The sequence below is a fragment of the Cherax quadricarinatus genome, chromosome 2 (assembly GCF_038502225.1).
Source record: "Cherax quadricarinatus isolate ZL_2023a chromosome 2, ASM3850222v1, whole genome shotgun sequence".
Classification (NCBI taxonomy): domain Eukaryota; kingdom Metazoa; phylum Arthropoda; class Malacostraca; order Decapoda; family Parastacidae; genus Cherax; species Cherax quadricarinatus.
Genome location: NC_091293.1, coordinates 75,836,766 through 75,854,913, shown reverse-complemented (window position 1 = coordinate 75,854,913; position 18,148 = coordinate 75,836,766). Strand labels below are relative to the sequence as shown.

General features: G+C 40.4%; 1 protein-coding gene across 5 annotated transcripts in view; it reads left to right on the top strand.

The window, feature by feature from the left end:
- Positions 1-18,148, top strand: part of Abca3 (ATP binding cassette subfamily A member 3) — a 705,605-nt gene that overhangs the window by 636,743 nt on the left and 50,714 nt on the right. For all 5 annotated transcript variants that reach the window (XM_070088958.1, XM_070088966.1, XM_070088973.1 and 2 more), the window contains one exon: positions 13,555-13,756. In XM_070088958.1, coding sequence (XP_069945059.1) covers positions 13,555-13,756 — 202 coding nt within the window. The remainder of the gene's footprint in view (positions 1-13,554; positions 13,757-18,148) is intronic.

The window sequence follows — 18,148 nt, the reverse complement described above, 5'->3', positions numbered from 1 at the left end:
ATAAAGAATCACACATAAAGTGGGAGTTGTCACAGTTGCTCTTTGCTGATGACACTGTGCTCTTTGGAGATTCTGAAGAGAAGTTCCAGAGATTGGTGGATGAATTCGGTAGGGTATGCAAAAGAAGAAAATTAAAAGTGAATACAGGAAAGAGTAAGGTGATGAGGATAACAAAAAGATTAGGTGATGAAAGATTGGATATCAGATTGGAGGGAGAGGGTATGGAGGAGGTGAATGTATTCAGATATTTGGGAGTGGATGTGTCGGCGGATGGGTCTATGAAAGATGAGGTGAATCATAGAATTGATGAGGGGAAAAGGGTGAGTGGTGCACTTAGGAGTCTGTGGAGACAAAGAACTTTGTCCTTGGAGGCAAAGAGGGAAATGTATGAGAGTATAGTTTTACCAACGCTCTTATATGGGTGTGAAGCATGGGTGATGAATGTTGCAGCGAGGAGAAGGCTGGAGGCAGTGGAGATGTCATGTCTGAGGGCAATGTGTGGTGTGAATATAATGCAGAGAATTCGTAGTTTGGAAGTTAGGAGGAGGTGTGGGATTACCAAAACTGTTGTCCAGAGGGCTGAGGAAGGGTTGTTGAGATGGTTCGGACATGTAGAGAGAATGGAGCGAAACAGAAAGACTTCAAGAGTGTATCAGTCTGTAGTGGAAGGAAGGCGGGGTAGGGGTCAGCCTAGGAAAGGTTGGAGGGCGGGGGTAAAGGAGGTTTTGTGTGCGAGGGGCTTGGACTTCCAGCAGGCATGCGTGAGCGTGTTTGATAGGAGTGAATGGAGACAAATGGTTTTTAATACTTGACGTGCTGTTGGAGTGTGAGCAAAGTAACATTTATGAAGGGGTTCAGGGAAACCGGCAGGCCGGACTTGAGTCCTGGAGATGGGAAGTACAGTGCCTGCACTCTGAAGGAGGGTGTTAATGTTGCAGTTTAAAAACTGTAGTGTAAAGCACCCTTCTGGCAAGACAGTGATGGAGTGAATGATGGTGAAAGTTTTTCTTTTTCGGGCCACCCTGCCTTCGTGGGAATCGGCCAGTGTGATAATATAAAAAAAAAAAATCCTTAACCTTGTCAAACCGTGTGTAAAAAAAAAAACTAGATAAGAAGTAGTGGTTAACGGTTTTACAATCTCATTTAAACTTAATACAAATGCGAGGTAATAAGGTGGGGTAAGGTTCCGTAAAATAATCTTTAAATTGCACACAAAATCTGCATTACAGGTGGCACTCGATGTATGCACAAGGCTTATTCCTCTAAGAAAAAGGAGGAGTAGATGTAAAATAGAAAGAGACAGGCGGTCCCTTTACAGGCGTTGGAAAAGAATAACAGAGCGGCTAAAAGAGGTCAATATATCTGAAATGCGTAGGGAGACACTGGTCAGAGAAATAGCAAGCATCGAACTTAAGCTAAAGGAATCTTATAGGAGTCAGGAATCGCGGGAAGAACTAAAAGCCATAAATGAAATCGAAAGAAACCCAAAGTATTTCTTCTCCTATGCCAAATCAAAGTCGAGAACAACGTCCAGTATTGGGCCCCTACTTAAACAAGATGGGTCCTACACAGATGACAGCAAGGAAATGAGTGAGCTACTCAAGTCCCAATATGACTCAGTTTTTAGCAAGCCGCTAGCCAGACTGAGAGTCGAAGATCAAAATGAATTTTTTATGAGAGCCACAAAACTTGGTTAACACAAGCCTATCCGATGTTATCCTGATGCCAAATGACTTCAAACAGGCGATAAATGACATGCCCATGCACTCTGCCCCAGGGCCAGACTCATGGAACTCCGTGTTCATCAAGAACTGCAAGAAGCCCCTATTACAAGCCTTTACCATCCTATGGAGAGGGAGCATGGACACGGGGGTCGTCCCACAGTTACTAAGAACAACAGACATAGCCCCACTCCACAAAGGGGGCAGTAAAGCAACAGCAAAGAACTACAGACCGATAGCACTAACATCCCATATCATAAAAATCTTTGAAAGGGTCCTAAGAAGCAAGATCACCACCCATCTAGAAACCCATCAGTTACACAACCCAGGGCAACATGGGTTTTAGAACAGGTCGCTCCTGTCTGTCTCAACTATTGGATCACTATGACAAGGTCCTAGATGCACTAGAAGACAAAAAGAATGCAGATGTAATATATACAGACTTTGCAAAAGCCTTCGACAAGTGTGACCGTGGCGTAATAGCTCACAAAATGCGTGCTAAAGGAATAACAGGAAAAGTCGGTCGATGGATCTATAATTTCTTCACTAACAGAACACAGAGAGTAGTAGTCAACAGAGTAAAGTCCGAGGCAGCTACGGTGAAAAGCTCTGTTCCACAAGGCACAGTACTCACTCCCATCTTGTTCCTCATCCTCATATCTGACATAGACAAGGATGTCAGCCACAGCACCGTGTCTTCCTTTGCAGATGACACCCGAATCTGCATGACAGTGTCTTCCATTGCAGACACTGCAAGGCTCCAGGCGGACATCAACCAAATCTTTCAGTGGGCTGCAGAAAACAGTATGAAGTTCAACGATGAGAAATTTCAATTACTCAGATATGGTAAACATGAGGAAATTAAATCTTCATCAGAGTACAAAACAAATTCTGGCCACAAAATAGAGCGAAACACCAACGTCAAAGACCTGGGAGTGATCATGTCGGAGGATCTCACCTTCAAGGACCATAACATTGTATGAATCGCATCTGCTAGAAAAATGACAGGATGGATAATGAGGACCTTCAAAACTAGGGAGGCCAAGCCCATGATGACACTCTTCAGATCACTTGTTCTATCTAGGCTGGAATATTGCCGCACACTAACAGCACCTTTCAAGGCAGGTGAAATTGCTGACCTAGAAAATGTACAGAGAACCTTCACGGCGTGCATAACGGAGGTAAAACACCTTAATTACTGGGAGCGTTTGAGGTTCCTAAACCTGTATTCCCTGGAATGCAGGCGGGAGAGATACAAGATTATATACACCTGGAAAATCCTAGAGGGACTAGTACCGAACTTGCACACGAAAATCACTCACTACGAAAGCAAAAGACTTGGCAGACGATGCAACATCCCCCAATGAAAAGCAGGGGTGTCACTAGCACGTTAAGAGACCATACAATAAGTGTCAGGGGCCCGAGACTGTTCAACTGCCTCCCAGCATACATAAGGGGGATTACCAACAGACCCCTGGCAGTCTTCAAGCTGGCACTGGACAAGCACCTAAAGTCGGTTCCTGACCAGCCGGGCTGTGGCTCGTACGTTGGTTTGCGTGCAGCCAGCAGTAACAGCCTGGTTGATCAGGCTCTGATCCACCAGGAGGCCTGGTCACAGACCGGGCCGCGGGGGCGTTGACCCCCGGAACTCTCTCCAGGTAAACTCCAGGTACAGGTAATGGTTCAGGTGGTAACATTTTATGAATTGGCAGAATTAAAAGCCTTGAGATCACATAATAAAACTAATTAGCTGATGTTTTGGGTGATTTGGTTAATATTGAGAGATAAGATAATTTTTTAGCAAAATCATAAATTTATAAGTTGTCAGGGGATCCTTATGGGCAGCTTTTGTGAAAATATGGATAGACATAGCACCACACTACACATCTTACAAATATACTGTGTGTTGTTGCACTCTCTTGATTTTCTGAGTATTGGTTCATAGATATAGTGAACGATTAACTAGCCCTGGGATTACATTCCTGAAAATCAGCACTGTATTCAAGTCAGCATTATTCTAAGTCAAGAACATACAGGAAAATAGTTTAATGTTACTTGGAACTCCAAAAGAGCAAAATAAAATTTTGAAAATGAATCGGTGGAGTACAGTGGACCCTCGTTTTTCATAAGGCTTGAAAGTTTTAATTTTCGGAAATCATAATGTTTTTCATCAGAACATTGACTCGTGAATCGTCGTTTGACTTGCAAATAGTCCTTTGTCTGGGATGCGCACACACGACTGTGAGCCGCCTCACACTCCATTCCCCGCCAGTGCGCCATTGTTTATCAGTGAGTGAGGATGATCCCACGAGTTCATATGATACATTTCATAATATTCCATTCGTTTTAGTGCTTGCAATTGCTAAATAAGCCACCATGGCCCCAAAGAAAGCTTCTAGTGCCAGCCCTTGGTAAAGAATGTGAGAAACACATAATTTAAGAAAAAGTTTGTAGAAAAATACGAAAGTGGTGGTGGTAGAGAGTGGTAGCAGTTGTGATAGTGGTAGAGGGTGGTAGTGATAGTGGTAGAGGGTGGTAGTGATGGTGGTAGAGGGCGGTAGTGATGGTGGTAGAGGATGGTAACTTTGTGATGGTGGTAGAGGGTGGTAACATTATGATAGTGGTAGAGGGTGGTAGTGATGGTGGTAGAGGGTGGTAGTGATGGTGGTAGAGGGTGGTAGAAGGTGCCTTCTTCAGTGATTCTACTAACTTCTCCAATATTGTTGAAGTTATATAGGTCTATAGAAAATGCTGCCACCTCAGCTGCTGCTTCACCACCATTATGGACAGCTTATGCTCTCAGTGGCCCTTATACACCCAACAACAACAACAACAACAACAACACCACGAGTCGTGACATACATAATGACTTATTTTATTCATTCTAGAGCATATTCCATGTTTCTATGTTATTAATATTGTTTATTATGTCACATTAGTTGAATTGTGATAGATAAATAAGCCGTAGAATATTAGTGTCATATTCTCTAACAATAAACTCGCCTCCCCTCCCTCTGCCCCGTCTGCCATACACCAACAAGAGTCTTCAGTAAAGGTAAGTGTGATGCTAAATGTTCATTTATACATTTTATTAGTGGTTTACATTTATTTGGCATTTTTTCTGCATGTAAATCTATATTTGGATTTACTTTATTTCTTATGGGGAAAATGGATTCGCAAATCGTCAATTTCGATAATAGTCACACTCTGGAACGGATTAATTATGAAAAACGAGGGTCCACTGTATATGAAAGAGGGGACAGTACCAAGGAATTGAAAGAGAGTATGCATAGTACCTTTGTATAGAGTTAAAGGGAACAAAAGAGAGTGAAAGAATATAGGAAACTAACCCTTTTGAGTATAACAGATGAAGTGTATAATAGTTATTATTGATAGAATTAAGGATAAGATGGAGAGCAGGATAGCAGATGAGCAAGGTTTTAAGATGGGTAGCAAATGTGTAGCATATATGCGAACATTATTTGGATAAGGGTAAAGAGGTTTTTGTTGTATTTATGAATTTGGAAAAGGTGTATGATAGGGTGGATAGGAGAGCAATGTGGCAGATGTTGCAAGTGTATGGAATAGGTGGTAGGTTACTGAAAGCAGTTAAGAGATTTTATGAGGATACTGAGGCTCAGGATAGAGTATGAAGGAGAGTGGGATATTATATTCTAGTAAAAGTAGGCCTTAAACAGAGATGCATGTTATCACCGTGGTTCAATATATTTATAGACAGGGTTGTAAGAGAAATGAATGCTTGGGTGTTGGCAAAGGGCGTGGGATTAAAGGATAAAGACTCTAACACAAAGTAGGAGTTGTCATAGTTGTTTATTGCTGATGACACCGAAAAGAAGTTGCAGAGGCTAGTGGACAAGTTTGGAAGGGTATGTAAAAGAAGGAAATTAAAAGTGAACATAGGAAAAGGCATGGTGAAGGATAACAAAAAATTTAGGTAATGAAAGACTGGATATCAGATTGGAGGAAGAGAGTATAGAGGGAGTGAATGTATTCAGATATTTGAGAGTGGACTTGTCAGCAGATGGGTCTATGAAAGATGAGGTGAATCATAGAATTGATGAGAGGGAAAAAGGTGAGTGGTTCACTGAAGAGTCTGTGGAGACAACATTATCTATGGAAGCAAACAGGAATGTGTAAGAGTATAGTGATACCAGCACTCGTATATGGGTATGAAGCATGGGTTGCAACAAGGAGAAGGCTGGAGGTAATGGAGATGTCATGTCTGGTTGAAGGAAGGTAGGGTAGAGGTCATTCAAGGAAAGGTGTGTGTTAGATAGTAGCAAGTGAAGGCAAATAGTTTTTATGACTTGATGTGCTGTTGGAGTGAAAGCACAGTAACATTTATGAAGGGATTCAAGGAAACCGGTTAGCCGGACTTGAGTCCTGGAGGTGGGAAGTACAATTCCTGCACTCTGAAGGAAGGGTGGAGATATATTGCAATTTTTTAGCTGTAGTGTAGGCACACTTCTGACAAGATAGTGGTGGAGTGAATGATGAAAGTTTTTTTTCTTTTTTTGGGTCACCCTGCCTTGGTGGGGAAACAACCAATGTGTTAATAAAAAAAAAGAAGCATGCGCTATGAATGTTGCAGTGAGGAGGCTGACGGCACTGGAAATGTCTTGTTTGAGGGCAATGTGTGATGTGAATATTATGCAAAGCATTCGTTGTTTGGTAATTAGGAGGTGCAGGGTTACTAAAAGTATTATCCAGAGTTCTAAGGAGGGCTGTTGAGAGGATGGAGCATGTATAAATATGTAGTGGAGGAAAAGTGAGGTAGGGGTCACTTTAGGAAAGGTTGAAGGGAGAAGTAAAGGAGGTTTTGTATGTGAGGGGCTTAGAAATTCAGCAGGTGTATGTGAGCATGTTAGATAGAAGTGAGTGGAGACAAAAATAGTTTTTATGATGACATGCTGTTGGAATGTGAGCAAAGTAACATTTATGAAGGGATTCAGATATTTGCAGTTTGGAGGGGCATCTGTAGTACTGGTGTGCTTCTGGCAAGACAGTGATGCTGAAAGTAACTTTTTTTGGGGGGGGTCACCCTGCCTCAGTGGAAGATGGCCAATGTGTAAAAAAATCAATAATAAAGCCTAGAGCCTGGTATCACTGTGTAATATCACAGCCATTTCAGCTAGTGCAGCTAGTGCAGAGGGATGAGAGAAGCATCCTGTGACATGGTTTCCAATTGTATTTTGCTTAATAAGGGTCTCCTGACTTTCAAATCTTTTGCAGAGATTACCACTGACCTGGGTTGGCAGAAAGAGAGAGAGAGAGTGAAAATGAAAATGAAAATGTTAATATTCTTGCAAAGCTTACAATGTGTGGTTTACATATTATAAAATATTAATTACAAAAAAGGCCATTAACATGCCTAGGCATTTCAGGCAGACTAATCCTAATTCTTACTCTGTATTGACACAGGTTATGGAGCAGTACACTTTAATATAAATTATTGCATACTGATATAAATGTTAGATAACTGAAGTGATTAACATTAATTAGATTGATAATAGTGAGGTAGTACAAAACATATAACAATATTACAGTTAGTAAATTTAGTAATGGGAATTGTTTTATCTCACCATGATACACTGTTTCTATAAAATCTCCTATGTTGGGAAAGTATTTCAGGCAAACTTAGGACTAGCTTAGGATTTATTTGGCAATAGCTATATTAGAAATTTTATGTTTAATCATTTGGGTGAGTTTAAGTGTAAATTGGGGGAATTACAGATAACGAGAGTAAGTCTGTTTTGTTTTGGATGTGTTCATGATACAAAAAAGAGAATGGGTGGTTTTCATATAGCTGATGATGGGGAGATAAGATGTTTTTTAATGGTAGTTTTGAAAATGGTGGTTGAGTCTGCAGTTTTAAAGTTTTCAGGCAGGGAGTTCCAGATTTGAGGCCCTTTTATGTACATTGAATTTTTGTAGATTTAGCCGGACACAAGGAATGTTATAGAGATTTTTGTGTCTGGTATTTTGTCTATGGGTCCTGTTGCAACAATCAAGAAAGTGTTGTAGTTCAGGGTTAATATTAGAATTTATGGTTCTGTAAATGTAGGTTGCACAGTAGTAGGTGTGAATGTTTTGTACAGTGAGTAAGCTTAGATCTTTGAAGAGTGGGGGGTGTGTTGCCCGGTATTGGATTGCGTGATAATTCTTACTGCAGCTCTTTGTTGGGGTATTATTGGCTTTATGTGGGTTGCTGCTGTTGATCCCCAGGCACAAATAACATAGGTGAGGTAGGGATAGATGAGTGAATAGTATAATGTGAGTAGAGCTGATTGTGGTACATAGTAATGTATCATAGAGAGGATCCCAACTATTTTGGATACTTTTTTGTTATGTGTTGGATATGGGTGTTGAATTTCAGGTTGCTGTCAAGGTGCAGACTCATTAATTTGCCCTCATTATGTTTAGCAATAAGAGTGTTGTCAGTCATAATGTTCAGCTGGGCATTGCCTATTCTGCTCCCAAACATAATGTAGAAGGTTTTGTCAATATTAAGTGTTAGTTTATTGGCAGTCATCCAGGTCAATATTTTTACTAGCTCTTCATTAACAATAGTGTTGAGTGAGGCAAGATTAAGGTGAGAGATCACATAAGTCGTGCCGTCAGCAAAGAAAATAGGTTTAAGGTGTTGTGATACATTGGAAAGATCATTGATGTATAAGAGGAAGACCAGGGGATCAAGGACACTTCCCTGTAGTACTCCAGTATCCAGTGGTCTTATTGATGAGGTTGTGTCCTTAATAGAGACGTATTGATGTCTGTTGGCAAGGTAGGATTTGAAATATGTAAGTGCATGGCCTCTTATTCCATAATGATCAAGTTTCTGGAGTAGGATGCTTGTGGTCTATTGTATCAAAAGCTTTCCTTAAGTCGATAAAGAGTCCTAATGGATACTTATTTTTTCAAGTGCTGTGTAAAGTAGGTCTAGCATTTTTACAATTGTGTCGTTTGTGCTTTTGCTTTTCCTGAAGCCAAATTGGCAGGGGTTGAGGATGCTTTGCACTGTTATAAAGGAATATAATCTCTTGTGCATGAGTTTCATGAAGATTTTGGATAGCAATGGTAAGTTCTATATTGGCCTGTAGTTGTTTACATCTGTGGGATCACCACCTATATGTATTGGTGAAACGCATGCTATCTTGAGTAGTGTCAGGAAAGTGCTGGTTTATAGTGATTTGTTAAATAGTAATGAAATAGCAGGCAAAAGAACATGAGCCACTCGTTTGTACAATAATGGTGGGACTTGAGCCAGATTTCCTGATTTATTTTTAAGCAACTTAATAATTGTGGTGACTTCTGTGGGCTTGGTTGGTGCAAGATAGGAGGGTGGGAAATTCCTATCTAGGCAATCACTTGCTCAGGCATGGGTACCTGGGATTTTACTGGTGAGATTTGATCCTATGATCTCTAAGACAGTAGGCATACTATCAAAAATATGGTACTATGTTCCACAATCAGCTCTCCTTGCACTGTATCATTCACTCATCTACCCTTATCTCACATATGGAATTTGTGCATGGGGATCAACAACATCAAATCACCTAAGGCCTCTAATAACCCAGCAAAAGGCAGCAGTAAGATTGATAACAAATTCCCACTCACGACAACATACTCCACCTCCATTCAAAAGTCTAAATTTGCTCACCATAAAGAACATCCACACTTATTCATGTGCCTAATACATACATAGAACAATACACGCAAACATAAACCCTCCACTCAAATTTCTCCTCACCAATCTTAAAAGGGCACACGACCATAACACAAGACACAGATCTTTTTATTTGATGTACCCTGTGTCCATATCACACTGTGTAAAAACTCTATGCACATAAAGGGCCCCAAAATCTGGAATTCATTACCAGAACATACTAAATTAACCAGGCCTGAAAATCAATTTAAGACTCTTCTAAAAAACCACTTACTCGCCCAGGACTAAATAATAAACACTCAGTGTGAACATTCAAATGGTATAAAATACCGACAGGTTGTTAAGTAAGACACATATGCAACAATTAGGTATCTTTATTTCGAAACGTTTCACCTACACAGTAGGCTTCTTCAGTCGAGTACAAAAAAGTTGATAGAAGCAGAAGATACTTAGAGATGATGTAATCAGTCCATCACCCTTGAAGTTTTGAGGTGGTCAGTCCCTCAGTCTGGCTCCATCCTGTCACTTCATCTCCATATTGTTTCAGACTATGGAACAATACTCTTCTCCAGACTGAGGGACTGACCACCTCAAAACTTCAAGGGTGATGGACTGATTACATCATCTCCAAGTATCTTCTGCTTCTATCAACTTTTCTGTACTCGACTGAAGAAGCCTACTGTGTAGGCGAAACGTTTCGAAATAAAGATACCTAACTGTTGCATATGTGTCTTACCTAACAATAAACACTCAGTATTTAACATTACCAATAATTCTCCCAATTACTTAAATCTTAAAACTTCAAGACAGCATACAGTAAATTGATCATCTTGTTTGTTATACATTGTAATGAGACAAATTTATACAACTATAATGCTTCAATATCGAAATGTTCAAATTTCATTGTTTCAAATACTCAGTTGTACTTCATATTGTAAATTGTTTATGGTAATTTTTACCACTGAACCTTTCATTGCTTGTTAATTTTAAGCCTGCCCATAATGCTCTGCATACAAGGGGCTTGTAGCATGTACACCCAACTACTATAATTCCTTCTACAACTATGTATCATGTCCAAATAAACTGTATGAATATGAAATATGAATAGTATATGAATATGGTTGAGAAAAGTCATTTATCTTGTTAACTGTATCAGTAGGCTGTAGTTGTATTTCATTCGGTTTAGTTAGGACAATATCCCTAGTTTTTTCCAGTTTGTGGGTGCCCAGAATCTGAGAGAGTGTCTTCCAGTCTTTTTTATATCTCTTGTTTCAGTGAATCTATTGGAGTAGTACAATTGCTTAGCCTTTCTTATTAGTTTGGTGAAGACTGATGCATAGTGTTTAATAATATCTTTTGTTTATTAAGCCATGTCTGTATTGATTTTCATATTGATGTTTCTTATCATTGGATCTTAGTATGCTGTTAGTTAGCCATGGGCAACCTGGATGTTTATTTGTAATCTGTTTGGTTTTTATGGGACAATGTATGTTATATACAGTAGACTGTCAGTTAACACTGTAGTTACATTCCTGAAAATGCTGTGTTAGGTAAACCATGTTAGTTGAACTGAAGAACTTATGGGAAAAATAGTTACATTCCTGGGAGCCCCCGAAAAGCCAGACAACTTTTTTTTAGATCACCAGATCTTACAAAAATAAAAGGAATACGTAACTGTAGTTCATTGTCATGATGTATTATGTTGCTTTTACTGCTTAAGACTACAAATGCAACAGAAATAATAGTATTTCTTACCTTAAATTGTGGGTGCTGGTGTTTGTCAATGATTGTGAAGAGAGTGGAGAGTTATGCTGTGGCCCTACTGGGCTGAGGTAGATTACCTGGAGTTTACCTCGAGAGGGCTTCGGGGTCAACGCCCCCGCGGCACAGTCTGAGACCAGGCCTAATGGTGGATCAGGGTCTGATCAACCAGGCTGTTACTGCTGGCCACACACAAGCTGACGTATGAACCACAGCCTGGTTGGTTAGGTACTGACTTTAGGTGCCTGTCCAGTGCCTTCTTGAAGACAGCCAGGGGTCTATTGGTAATCCCCCTTATGTATGCTGGGAGGCATTTGAACAGTCTTGGGCCCCAGACACTTATTGTGTTATCTCTCAGTGTACGTGCGGCGCCCCTGCTTTTCATCGGGGGAATGTTGCATCTCCTGCCGAGTCTTTTGCTTTCATATGGAGTGATTTTCATGTGCAGGTTTGGTACCAATCCCTCCAGGACCTTCCAAGTGTATATTATCATGTATCTCTCTCGCCTGCATTCAAGAGAATCCAGAGCAAGGACCTTCAACCGTTCCCAGTAGTTTAGGTGCCATATCACACTTATGTGTGCCGTGAAAGTTCTTTGTACACTCTCCAGGTCTGCAATGTCGCCAGCCATGAAGGGGGCCGTTAGTGTACAGCAGTATTCTAGCCTAGAGAGCACAAGCAATATGAAGAGAATCATCATGGGCTTGGCATTCCAAGTTTTGAAGGTTCTCATTATCCATCCCCTGAATTGAATTGAATTGAATTGAATTGAATCCTATCATTTTCCTAGCAGATGAGGTAGATGAGGTGGATGGTAGTGGTTCTGGTACTGAAGTCAATGGTTGTACTCGAGTGTGCATCTGTAATGAATTTCTGTTCTGTTTTACCCTGCAGTACATTATACAAATGACAGTAAGGCATCAGCTGCTCTAAACACCGTTTCAGGGTCCTCATTCAGTCATTCAGTAAGTTAGTCAAGTCATTCAGTCAGTCAAATCATTCAGCCAGTCAGTCAAGTCATTCAGTCAGTCAAATTATTCAGTCAGATCAGTAAGTTATTCAGTCATGTCAGTCATTCAGTCAAGTCATTCAGTCATTCGGCTAAGTCAGTAAGTCAGGTAAGTCAGCAAGTCATTCAGTCAAGTCAGTAAGTCATTCAGTCAAATCATTCAGTCAGTCAGTCACAAACTAATATTTACTTCATTTTGTGTACACAGTGACAATTCATTACGGCCACAGGTTATCCCTTGTCTTATATCTCTGTTTTCTTCGTCAATTCTAAGACTTAAATGCTTAATCCTTTTCTTGCCGCTTTGAGCAACACTTGTATGCCTACTGGGTACCATGATTTCTTGGCAGATTTAAGATATGGCAATTAAAATACGTATGTAAAGAAACACAGTGAGCTTCCCGAGTATCCATTCTACACACATATGAACCAAACTGAAGGCTTCTTAGCTCCGGGACTAGTCTTATTGCAAACCTTTGCACTTTCTCTAGTTTCCTTATGTGCTTGGCTAGGTGTGGATTCCCAGCTGGTGCTGCATACTCCAATATAGGCCTAACTTACATGGTGTACTGGGTCTTGTGTGTGTGTGTCAGTGTGAGAGAGACCCTTCTCCTCCTGCATCAGGAATCATCACTTGAGTTAATTCTCTGTAGATTGAGGATTGGGTATACACATACACACCACCCATTGTTACTGACCTACAGGTCTCTGCTCCTTTCTGTATGACCTGTGGCATATACTGTAATTAACTGTTAAGTATATTTTAACTGTTTGCCCACAGCCTAAGCCCTACTGCTTAAGGAGTTTTTTTTTATATAATTATAAGGATACTTATAGAGAACTTTTAGAAATCTATTTTTCTTACACTGATAATTTTCATGCTTTTCAACTGATGGTGTTTTTAATGTACCATATTTTCCGGCATATATGATACATGACAGAAGTATCGTGACGGTACATTAGTAGTCATATTCAAGGGCTAATTACCCTTTTACTTTATGCTGAAGCATAACTCAGAGCCAGTTGTTGACTCTGTCCTTGAGCATATAAGGTGCAGGGTGATTTTCCAAGACATTTTGTGGGGAAAATAAAGCGTGCCTCATATCCAGAAAATATGGTAATGTGATTGCATTTATTTTTGCTGCAATTTTTACTTTTATTACAAAGTTTCATCAATCTAAAGTGCATTTTGTAAATATTATTTCAGCTGAAGAGGCCCCATGATATGGTACAATGATATTGAGTCCATCTTAAGAAGCCAAGTGATTTGGCATCATAATATTGGTCCAAGTCATTGTTAAAGTAATAGTGGACCTACTTATGAGGATTCGCTTTAACTTATTGTAGTAATAATTTGTTCTTCTTCTCTGTGTCAGTGATCTGTGTAAAACATACGATGGAGACTTGATGGCAGTGAATCACCTCAATCTTGGGGTACCTTTAGGCGAGTGTTTTGGACTTCTTGGAATCAATGGAGCGGGCAAAACCACAACATTCAAGATGCTTACTGGGGACCTCCCAGTGTCCTCTGGTAATGCATTTGTGAATGGTTACAGCATCAGAACTGATCTGAAGAAGGTAGAAATCTTTACCTAATTATTTAATATTAAGAGAAAATTAAGAGATACATAATCAATGCTGATTAAAATAAGGGTCAGATACTACAAGTGGGTCATAATAAGTGTGTATGCTCCTGGAGAAGAGAGGAATGTAGAGGAGAGCGAGAAATTTTGGGAGATGTTAAACGAGTGTGTTGGAACTTTTGAACCAAGTGAGAGAATAACTGTGGCAGGGGACCTAAATGTTACAGTAGGAGATATGTTTAGAGAGGGTGTGGTAGGTAAGTTTGGGGTGCCAAGTGTAAATGATAATGGGAGCTTTGATTGAACTTTGTATAGAAAGGGGTTTGCTCATAGGTAATACATATTTTAAGAAAAAAAGAATAAGTATACAAGATATGATATAAGGTGTGATGACAGTAGTTTATTGGACTATGTATTCGTAAATAAAAGGCTGTTGGGTAGACTTCAGGATGTAAATGTTTATAGAGGGGCCATCGATATATCAGATTACTTTTTAGTTGTAGCTACAGTGAGAGTAAAAGGCAGATGGGATACAAGAAGAATGGAAGCAGCAAGAGAGAGGTGAAGGTTTATAAACTAAAGTAAGAGAAAGTTAGGATAAGATACAAACAACTATTGGAGGATAGATGGGCTAGTGAGAGTATAGGCAGTGGGGTAGAAGATATATGTATGGGGTAAGTTTAAGAATATAGTGTTAGTGTTCAGCGGAAGTTTGTGGGTGCGGGAGGGAAGAAGAGCAATTGGCGGAATGATGAGGTAAAGAGAGTAGTAAGAGAGAAAAAGTTAGCATATTAGAGGTTTTTACAAAATAGAAGTGATACAAGGAGGGAGGAATACTGTATATGGAGAGAAAAAGAGAGGTTAAGAGAGTGGTGAAGGAATGTAAAAAAGAGAGCAAATGAGAGAGTGGGTGAAATGTTATCAACAAATTTTGTCGAAAATAAAAAAAAGTTTTGTAGTGAGATTAATAAGTCGAGAAAGCCTAGGGAATGAATGGATTTGACAGTTAAAAATAGGAGAGAAGAGTTGTTAAATGGAAAGTTAGAGGTATTGGGAAGATGGAGGGAAAAGTTTGAGGAATTGTTAAATGTTGATGAGGATAGGAAAACTGTGATTTTGTGTGTTGGGCAGGGAGGAATAACATCTTGTAGGAGTGAGGAAGAGCCAGTAGTGAATGTGGGGGAAGTGCATTAGGCAGTGGGTAGAATGAAAGGTGGTAAACCAGGTGGGATTGATGGGATAAAGACAGAAATGTTAAAAGCAGAGGGGAAGATATAGTTCTGAAATGGTTAGTTCTTTTATTTAATAATTGTATGGAAGAGGGTAAGGTACCTAGGGATTGACAGAGAGCTTGCATAGTTCCTTTGTATAAAGGCAAAGGGGTCAAAAGAGAGAGTAAAAATTATAGGGGAATAAGCCTGTTGAGTATACCTGGTAAAGTGTATGGTAGAGTTATTATTGAAAGAATTAAGAGTAAGACAGGGAGTAGGATAGCAAATGAACAAGGAGGCTTTAGGAAGGGCAGGGGTGTGTAGACCAAGTGTTTACAGTGAAACATATAGGTGAACCACGTTTAGATAAGAGTAAAGAGGTTTTTGTGGCATTTATGGATTTGGAAAAGGCGTATGATAGGGTGGATAGGGGGCACTGTGGCAGATGTATGGAATATGAGATAGGTTGCTGAAAGCAGTGAAGAGTGTTTATAAAGATAGTGAGGCTCAGATTAGGGTACGTAGGAGAGAGGGATATTATTTCCCAGTAAAAGTAGGCCTTAGACAGGGATGTGTGATGTCACCATGGTTGTTCAATATATTTATAGATGGGGTTGTCAGAGAAGTGAATGCTTGGTGTTGGCAAGAGGCGTGGGCTTAAAAGATAAAGAATCTATTACAAAGTTGCAGTTGTCATTGTTGCTTAAAAGTGAATATAGGAAAGAGTAAGCCGATGAAGATAATAAAAAATTTAGGTAATGAAAGTTTGGATATCAGATTGGAGAGAGGGAGTATGGAGGAGGTAAATGTATTTAGATTTCTGGGAGTGGATGTGGCAGCAGATGGGTCTATGAAAGATGAGGTGTATGAATCATGGGTGGTGAATGTTGCAACAAGGAGAAGGCTGGAGGCAGTGGAGATGACATGTCTGAGGGCAATGTCTGTTGTGAATATTATTCAGAGAATCCATAGTTTGGAAATTAGGAGGTGTGGGGTTACTAAAAGCATTATCCAAAGGGTTGAAGAGGGGTTGTTAAGGTATTTCGGACATTTACAGAGAATGGAATGAAATAGAATGACCTGGAGAGCGTACAAATCTGTAGTGGAAGGAAGGCGGGGCAGGGGTTGGCCTAGAAAAGGTTGGAGGGAGGGAGGGGTAAAGGAGGTTTTGTGTACAAGGGGCTTGGACCTCCAGCAAGCATATATGAGCATGTTAGATAGGAGCGAGTGGAGACAAATGGCTTTTTAGACTTGACATGCTCTTGGAGTGTGAACAAGGTAACATTTATGAAGGGATTCAGAGAGAGCAGCAAACCAGACTTAAGTCCTGGAGGTGGGAAGCACAGTGTCTGCACTCTGAAGGAGGGGTGTTAATGTTCCAGTTTTATAACTGTAGTGTAAGTGCGCCTCTGGCAAGAAAGTAATGAAGTGAATGATGAAAGTTTTTCTTTTTCGAGCCACCCTGCCATAGTGGGAAATGGCTGATGTGTTAATAAATAATAAAAATAAATAATTAATATTAATTTAGGCAAAGTACAATTTTATTTAGTATGTAGAATGTTACATATGTACAGAATACAGTGTACAAATTGAACAGTCAGCAACTTTATTTCTGAGTGAAAATGGCTCAAAGCCTGAAGAATGTTGTTCATTGTAACAGATTAGAAGTAAGTTTATATACATATATACATAGTTTAGTCAAAGAAGAGCTCACTATATCTTAACCCTTTGACTGTTTCCGACGTATAAATACGTCTTACGAGCCAGTGTTTCTGACGTATTTATACGCATAAATTCTAGCAGCTTCAAATCAAGCAGGAGAAAGCTGGTAGGCCCACATGTGAGAGAATGGGTCTCCATGGTCAGTGTGCACCATATAAAAAAAATCGGGGAGCCAGTGGTGCATTGTGGGAATGCCATTTCAGTTGTCCTTTTTCAGCATGTCTAGCGGTAAGAAATATGTGATTCCCTAGCAAATCTGGGACTCTTCTCTTCCCAAGTGATGCTCTAACACAGATGGAAGTGTCAGTGAAGATCAATTTCATGATTTGGAGGAGTTTGAGACCAAAAGCAATGGAGGAGGAGGAGGGAAGGAAGAGGAGGAGGAGGAGGAGGGAAGGAAGAGGAGGAGGAGGAGGAGGAGGAGGAGAAGGAGAAGAGGAGGAGGAGGAAGAAGAAGATGTAATAATATTGTTCCCTTGAAGCAAGAAAAAAAAAGTCCACCCCATGACAGTGACAAGATAAGGGGAGATAACATCTGATAAGAGCTGACTTTGATGAGCGTAAAGGAGGGTAATATTACATGACCATCGCCCTCCCTTTGTTTTTGCTGGTACACAAACATTTCTGTCTGTCTATTTGTCTGTCTGTCAAGCTCCCTGTCTGTCCATCTAGCTCTCTGTCTCAGAGAGAGCCACAAGACTGTGTCATCACGTTTACTTACATCTTCAAGCAGAGTATAGCACTTTGTCTGGATTTCTTGGGTTATCCTAGGTAATTTACACTATGTATACTTGTATTTATGTGTACCTGTGAGACAGAGATAGGCAGACAGATAGAAAGAGAGACAGATTGAAAGATATAGAATGAGGGAGAAAGATAATTAGATAGAATGGAGGAGGGGAAGCAGCGTCCGACCCCATTGTTTTGACAGGAGGTAGGGGGTGTGAGTAATGAGACAATATGTCACTTTGACAGCTGCCGACTTCTGACTCAAAACAATTATAAGCCACACACTCGCACACAAGACAAGGAGGAGGAGAAGGAGGAGAAGGAGAAGGAGGAGAAGGAGGAGGAGAAGGAGAAGGAGAAGGAGAAGGAGAAGTAGAAGTAGAAGGAGAAGGAGGAGGAAGAGGAGGAGGAGGAGAAGGAGGAGGAGGAGAAGGAGGAGAAGGAGGAGGAGAAGGAGGAGGAGAAGGAGGAGGAGGAGGAGGAGGAGGAGGAGGAGAAGGAGGAGGAGGAGGAGAAGGAGAAGGAGGAGGAGGAGGAGGAGGAGGAGGAGGAGGAGGAGAAGGAGGAGGAGGAGAAGGAGAAGGAGAAGGAGGAGGAGGAGAAGGAGGAGGAGGAGGAGGAGGATGATTGTTTGTTTTTGTAAACAAGTTTTGTAAACAATATATTGATAATTATGTTTGTGTGCTTATTGTGTTGTATACAACGAGTGTATATATGTACATTGC